The 8,390-nt window shown below is 37.1% G+C and overlaps 1 protein-coding gene across 5 annotated transcripts in view; it reads right to left on the bottom strand.

Moving 5' to 3' along the window:
* Nucleotides 1-3,001: 3,001 nt before the first annotated feature.
* Nucleotides 3,002-8,390, bottom strand: part of FGF12 (fibroblast growth factor 12) — a 648,489-nt gene continuing 643,100 nt past the window's right edge. For all 5 annotated transcript variants that reach the window (XM_073626389.1, XM_073626388.1, XM_073626387.1 and 2 more), the window contains one exon: nucleotides 3,002-7,252. In XM_073626389.1, the coding sequence (XP_073482490.1) occupies nucleotides 7,134-7,252 (119 nt within the window). In that variant the 3' untranslated portion in view covers nucleotides 3,002-7,133. The remainder of the gene's footprint in view (nucleotides 7,253-8,390) is intronic.

Raw genomic sequence — 8,390 nt, 5'->3', positions numbered from 1 at the left:
CACTAAATATATCTGGAACTCTAAACTGCCTAGATGTGCTGACTACATACTTACCAGGTACCATAGCAAAGGCGGAGTGGGTCTACCCCATATAAGCAATTACTTCCACGCCTCCATCTTAGACCAACTTTACTTCTGGTGGCACCCTACACCCGAAAAAATATGGTCCACTATAGAGTCCTCTTACCCACATCCTGCTACCCTGTCAGACTACCTCTTACTAACGACAGCTGGGCACTCTCCAACCCTTCAAAAAATTAACCCAATGTTCTTTGCCTCAATGCTGGCCTGGAGAAAACTTTTAAATATATACCCTCATAATTCACCCAGTAGATCATTACCAATACCACTAAGAGCCATAACTACATGCATCCCTAATTTGAACCTCTCTCAGTGGCACTCCGCTGGCATCCTGAACATTGGCGACATGATTGATCATGGGTCGCTACATACATTTCAAACTCTCAAAGCTAAATTCAACCTCCCAAGCTCAGAAGCTTTCACATACAAGCGAATCTCCCACTTCCTAAACATAGCTAAACTGCCCTCCACAGTAAATATCCCTATACCAATATTACCTCGCTACCACATGCCCCAGCAGAGGTATCTCCCTGATGTACTCATGCCTTAATGACACACGACCATGCTCCCAAATACACTCTTTAAACAAATGGGCTGAAGAACTAAATGTATCCCTCACCCAAGACCAGTGGCAACGAGCATTTACAGAAACCTTTAAAGCACCTCGCTGTACCAACCACTGGGAATCCTACCAAAAGACCATCCACAGATGGTATTTAAACCCCCTACTGACTTTCTAAAATGTATCCAGGCCACTCTCAATCCTGTTGCAGAAATTGCGGCAGTATAGGCTCCATCGCACACACACTCTGGTATTGCAAATCCTTGAGTTCCTTCTGGAACCAAGTATTCGCTTTGGTCTCCATCGCTGGGACATCATGGACCCCGACCCCTGCACTAGCCCTCTTACACATTGGCATAGAAAAATTCCTACCTCAATCTAGATGTGCAGTCCTCCACTTACTACATGCTGCCAAATTAAACATTACCAGGCTATGGAAAACTACGGTAATCCCCTCCATTTCCAGCACTATTGCTGATCTTAACTTCCAGTGCGAAATGGAAAGGATAGTAGCTAGGAAAAACTTAGGAAAGAATATTACTGTTTGCATTTAACACAGTGTTACTTGTTAGATGAGTCTGTTTCTAGTTGTTACTACAGTTATGTTAAATGAGTCTGTTTCTAGTTGTTACTACAGTTACTACAGTTATGGCTTTACCATGTATGTACTTTTTTTCCTCTTTATAAAACTCCAATAAAGAAAATGTAACTAAAAATAAAACAATCGTTGTTAAAGGGTTTCATGAAAAGAAAAATATTAAACATACTGTATTAATATAATAGAGAAACAAAGAAGCATGGTGTTAATACAGAAACTACTTCACTGGGCATCATCAACATTGGATGGATATCTGTTGTATATGTTGCTGGTGTTCTTTACATGCCAGAATGCATCTTAAAGTGTATTTCAACTTTTTCAACCGAATTGGGTTAACACCTACTTTATATTTATAACATGTTCTCATTCACATTGTAAAACCTAAGAATATTTAAAAAATGCTGCTTTCCCTTCATAGATGTTCTATTCTGAAAATTCTAGCACTGTAAAATCTTACTAGTTTTCTTTGTCTGTGTTTGCCATAGCTAACCCTCTCTGTAGTCTGCAGGCAGATCATAATTATCAGTTGAAAACTAGATTTGGATTCTGGTTGTCCTAACAAAGGGTTATTTAGAAGATTGGCTTATTTCATAGTATGTTAATGAGAGGAGACTCAGCCATTCCTTAGGACAGACTCTTTCTGACATTGTTCAAAAATCCTTTAAGTCAGCCATGTGGCCTTTTCTTTATTGCTGTCTGTATCCATGTTGGGGGCACTTTCCCTTATTTCCTGTCCCAAGTGACACCATTTACAAAGAAACTGAATGAAAATCTCCCGAAAAGCACACAAAAGGGTTGGTTTACCAAAGGCATTGAGACTGTTCACTTTGTAAGGGTTTTTTTTTTTTTTTACCCTGGAGCAATAAAGACCGTTTGGAAGTAAAAAAGGGTTTTAGTGCTGGCTTTGTTTCTTTAGGAGGCAATTTACCACACTTTCTGTCTCAGGTGGCACCAGTCACCAGAACAAATGTGAGGAAATGGGCAAACCTAAAAAAAAAGCATAGTGCCCATGTGCTGAGAGAATGTTAAAGTGATTGTAAACGATCACCTTGTAAAACAACCCATTCAGTTTACAATAGAAATGAAAGGCAAAACATTTGTGTATAGAAAAAAACATTATAAATACCTTTTTTTCCTTTTTTATAAGTGATAACATACCCTCTGTTCCCTCTGTTCTGAGCTGCATAAGAGCTGGGGGAGGAGGAGCAACAGTGCACTGATCTTCTCAGTCAAAGGCTATGCAGGGGGGGGCATGTCAGGACAAGTCTGATCATTGGAGGAGAGCACACTGATTTCCCAGCATATCTAGAGAACTGACCACTCTGTGCTCTTCTGCTTAGTGTGGTCAGTTTTTAGAAGGAAAGCAGAGGGACTGGTAGGAACAGCAGGGATTTCACACAAAGAATGCAATACAAAGAGAACAGGATACTTTCTTATACAAGTACGTGGTACAGCAGGTACATATCAGGAATATGAAATGCTGGGGTAATAAACACTTTATGCTATCAATGTAGATTAAAGAGCATGCAGATTGTGCACATTTCTCCTTTTTATAAGACAGTGCTGTCACTGATGGTTTCTGGTTTACCCTTGCTTTAGGGAACAAATCACCATAGATTTGGAAATATAGGGGTGGCATAAGGTTTGTATATAATACAAGTCTCCTCATTTTAGCTGTGTATCTTGTGCAGATAAAGGTACAGTGAAACTGAAGCCAGTACAATGCAATATGTGTAAAATAATGAAAAATGTAGCAGGTGTAAAATACTGAAAATGTATATATTTTGCATGTGTGTCTACTGGTTAGCTTTAAATAAACAATACAAGCAACATATTTATTAGAAGAGCGTATCAAATAAAAAAATATTTTATGCACTTAAAGTATTATAAAACATATTCCGGTAAGCAAATTAGTTGCCATCTTCAAGTTAACCGATGTATCCTGATGCTGCCAAATTTGGTCTGGACATTTGGGTTTCAATGTACTCTGCTCATGCCCTATGAAATTAATGTTTTTTTGATGCTAGAGTTCGGCCTCACCAGAAAAAGACAAGAAGCTCTGTCCAGTTGTCAAGTGTATTAAAACAACTGTCTGGAAGAGTTGGAGAAGAAGTGGCTTTTATTTTCACTTTTACAAGATGTTATCTTATTTTATATTAATTGAATGAATGTGAAAAACCCATTTAAGTGTAATAGAATTGCTTGTTTTGATCTTGCTTGTATGAACCCTCAGCCAAAGGCAAGTAACAGATAAAAAGAGAGGAAAACTGAAGGACCTTGCATATTAACTGCAAGAACTGTCAGCCAACGCAACAACTTCTTATATTGTGCCTATAACACGTTGACATCTGCTATGTATGACTCAGGAGTCGCATTATGTACAGTGAATTCTGGAGAACTGCTGCAAGGAAATCACAAAGCAAATTAAAATGTTAAATAATGCAGTGCACCAACATAGTCATTTGCCAGAGATCCAATAAATGTTTTTTTTTTATTATTTAACAAGCTAAAATGTGGTCAAAACATTAAAAAATGCCCTACCCTTCAATCCTTACAAAATCTCTCTCCCTGCCCTTCACTCTATACTGAACCCAATCTAGCAAATAAAATGTGCAAATGCAAGTCAAAACAGAACAAGCTGGATTCATGCATCCCTCTAGCTATAATCATTGGCATTCAAACATGATAATTTTATATTGCAATTCATTTCCATTTTAATATCTATAATAATATCTATTTTGATTTGTATCTAAATAAAAAGCTAATCTGCAAATGGAAGCCCTTCATAGCACCATTCCAGAGCTATGTACAAAATATTTGTATTTTCTATCTTTAGCATGCTTGTTAATGTTAAGAAGTCACACCAGACTGGTATAGTGTGATAAGGCAATGGCGTGCAGTAACCCACAGCAAGCAATCACATTTTGGCAGTTTAAAGCATCCCTATGAACGGACTTCTTGGATGCCAAAAGGGCAGTGCTCAACTAAGTAATCGTACTCTAGGAAGCTCAGAGAGGAGCTTAAAAGCCTTTACTGACTGTATGTTACTGGGAGGTATGGTAATATAGGCAAACCAGTGACCGATTATGTGTAATGATTGCTAGTGTTTACTGCACTTTGCTCATTGCTCTAATAAATAAAGGCATTAGTGTTCTTTTCCCTTTTAAAAATAAAGCCAGCTACCACCAGCCCTTTAGCATATATATATATATATATATATATATATATATATATATATATATATATATATAAGCTTTTTCCTCTTAAAGTATTTTTGATCGTGCTAATTTTACAATGGAGTATGGAGCTCAACATGAGGACACATTCACATTTTAAAGTCATTGCCATTACATGCATTCACTTTGTGATTCACAACATGCCAAATAAGCTTGCCCACAGGGTTATTTGTAATGGTGATGGATGTAATTCACAGACATAATATTATAAGCAACAATACATTGTTCTTTTGACCTAGAAGGAAATCAAAAAATCTTCTGTTTTTCAGTATAAAACAGGTAAGTTACAATACATTTTGTTTTTTTCTTAATAAATAGAAAGAGACCAAATTGTCATTGGAAATTTATTCCCAACCATTTTTTTTTCTTTGGTTTTGGACTGTAGGGGCAAGGAATTAAATCTCAGGTTGGTATTGATGTCTGCATCACTATTGTAGAAATGTATCCTACCCTCTTGTACAGATGGTCATCAATAAAAGAAACATAGGGTGGCATCCTCTAAAGCAGTGGTCATCAACCCTGTCCTCAGGGCCCACTAACAGGCAGGTTTGCAAGATAACTGAAATACATCACAGGTGATATCATTTGCTGCTCAGTAATTGTAGTATTCTAGTCTGCATCTCCCCAAGGTAATGCATAAAACTTGGCCTGTTACTGGGCCCTGAGGACAGGGTTGATGACCACTGCTCAAAAGGGTCCCACAGCGACTGAAACATGACAGAGTTTCTAACCTTGCTCCACTTGATCCAAAACTGAAAAAAAAGCTGTTGGCTAGAAATAAATTTACATATAGAATACAGTTGCTTTGTTTACACAGGTGGGTCTTTATTTAGTAAGGACAGAGGGAAAATTTCAATAATTATATTCAGCTAAATTCCATTTACCCAATGGAGTCTGTAACATGAGAGTGCCTTATTGGTCAGCAAGACAATCTCATCATACAGAAAGCTAGGAGGTGGGGAATACCAACAGGGGCATATGCTGCCAGTTAAGAAGACCATTGTAAAGTTAAACTAATTTCCAGAGGTGCACAGCGGAGGCTTTTCTGAACAGAAGACTTGGGTAGCTGTTGTTAAGCTTAGGGTTTTAGTTTCAGATGGAAAAGAGAGCCATTCATTTTTAAGCAAACCTGCCAAAATAAGGAAGTTCCAGACCAGTTCTCCCTCCTTTTCCTTACCTTTTCTGTCATTTTTCTCACCACACTGATCCTTGCCACCATCCCCACAAATACCTAAAATGACAATACCTAAAATTATCAAAAAATGCACAGTGAATGGCATGCCCCCTACTCCAATTTTGACAGCACTCACACTCTAAGTGCTTCATTGGGGGAGGCAGGTGATATGTCACATACTTCCCTATATAAAAGAAGTAGCAAGATTGCTATATAGTGGCAGCAGTGCTCTGAGAGGCAGAGAAGTGATGGTAAAGGTAGGGAGGTTGCTCAAGAATTTCTGTCTGACCATTTTACATTAAAGCCTAAGTTTAGTAAAACAAACAAGGACAAGCACAAGGGGCATGGCTAAATATTAGTGCAATTATTCCCTTGTGCTACTGGCTCCTCATTTATTTTAAATACTCTCCTGCCCCCACTGGCACCCCTGTAATCATTTGAGGTTGCAGGAGTTAATAGAACCAAGGAACTTCTCATATGCACTCTTCAAGAGTACCGACTATACCTTTCCTCCCACCTCCTCAGTTCAGAAGAAGCTGTACTACAGATGATAAACAATCTCTGAATGGAGGCCATGAGGATAAATTAAAGGTCTGCATCTTTCATTCAGAGATTTAATTGTTTTCTTCCATAGAAGCTATAATACAGCATCTATGAATAGAGGAGGTGGGTGGAAATAGTGGGCATAATCAGCACTTTTGATGAGTGCAAATGACAGGTCCCTTGGCTCTATTACTCTTGCAGCACTGGAAGATTACAGCAAGGGGGCAGGTATGAAGATCGGAGGAGGAGGATTTTAAACATAACGAGAAGCAGCAGCACAAGGGGCACATCGGATTGATAGTAAGTCATGTTCCTTGTGATATTTTTTTTTTTTTTACTAAACTTGGGCTTGTTTTAAATTATATACATTTCCTAAAAGAAAAAAAACAGTTGATTCTTTGGTTTGAAAAGGGTGTTGTTTCTCTATCATGTCTGTGAATTCTGCAAACTGTCTTCATATGTGAATACAATACATATTTGTAAGCCTGTGCTTTCAACATATGATGGCATTTGTACAGACAAAGCAGATGTGCTTCATAGATAGACACAAATCGAAAACAGAGGAATATTGCAAAAGAGGGATTGGTACCCTAGTGGCCTTGACTTATTTATTTGTTCAGATTCATTTCTCCAGAACTTTGTTGTCATTTTAAAGGTAATATCTTTATTGTATACTTTTTATGCAGAGATGGGAACTAATTTGATCACACAGCAAACTTTGCATAAAATATGAATGGAGTCCAGATTCAAAGTATTATCTTCATATTTTTCTGGTTGGTTTAAAACATTGCACAGGCAATTTAATTTTCATTTCTTTGTTCTATCCAAAGAAGAAAACTTGAGTTCAAAAACGTAGTCAGCGGAACCTGTCATGTCAGTTTATATGTATCATTTCTGACTTTCCAACGGGTTCACTGTCAGGACAGGGCAGGATCTTGGCTATGTTGACTCTTGATTAACAACTTTTCCACCATTCATGGTTGGTGTCCCTGAACTTTTTCTTGAACGTCCTTGCTTCTCTCCAATTTCATGCAGTGATGGCTCTCTGTACATGCACACTGCAAAACAAATGAATACAATTAGTTCTTGCAGAGTGAAGGGTCAAACTTCATTGGTCCCATTAGCCTTTATGTGCTTTGCTTTCATTTCATCTGATGTGTAAAAAGAGCTTGAGGTAAATGCTGTAATTGTACATACTTCAAGGGTTTTAAAAAACAGAAAATAAATAAAAAGTCTATCTATTTATCTATCTATCTATCTATCTATCTATCTATCTATCTATCTATCTATCTATCTATCTATCATAGAAGTAGTTATAATCAGAAATAAGGTGATGAGGGCAGAAATAGTCAGCAGAAAGCACCACATTCCATATTCAAATATGTGTAAGAAGGCAAATTTACCAAGGGAGGGGTTTGGAACATATACCCCAGGGACTTTTAAGGTGCTTTTAAATAAACGATATAATAGAAAATCGGTAGATCTGTACAATCATTTTATAAAAAATCCATAATTTTTATTAGAAAAGTCAAGATTTAAAACCTCATGTCTCCAACAGATGAGACATCATTATAAAAAATTAATACAAAAATGATAAATCCACAAAAAAACACCTTAAAGGCACATCAAAATAGAGCTACTTAATTGAATCCATAACAATCTGCCACTCGACATGTTTCGCTCTAATACGAGCTTCTTCAGGAGTTTTATGGCAAAGATTGCAGTAGACTCTAAATAGTAAATAAAATGACAACAGTAAATACACAAATTATCATGAAAATTATACATATTGGTTGTCAATACATGGTATTAATCTAATCATGTTCAATTTAACTGATAACTAAAGGATTGTACAGAAATAGTCATTCATTGCACAGCAAAATATATGTAGAAAAACCATGTTAAGAATTTTTGTGATTCATAAATCTTACCAGGCTGTGGTGCACCAGCAATGCATAGAACTTGAAAGAGCTGATGGACTGCTACAATAGATAGACAAGGGTAGCCCAATACAGAAAACCCAGATAGTGACCAATTTAAATGTATTAAAGCATATACATGCATATATGGTTACAGAAACAGCCCATAAGATAAACCGCACCAACTCAGTGGAGATTCAATGCATTTATATCAAAATATACATAATTATATACAGTTAATGCATCCTAAAGATGCCAGCCTATATGAACATTGAAA

This window comes from Aquarana catesbeiana, linkage group LG04 (genome assembly GCF_042186555.1).
Source record: "Aquarana catesbeiana isolate 2022-GZ linkage group LG04, ASM4218655v1, whole genome shotgun sequence".
NCBI classification, from domain to species: Eukaryota; Metazoa; Chordata; class Amphibia; order Anura; family Ranidae; genus Aquarana; species Aquarana catesbeiana.
This window is presented reverse-complemented; position numbering and strand designations above follow the sequence as displayed.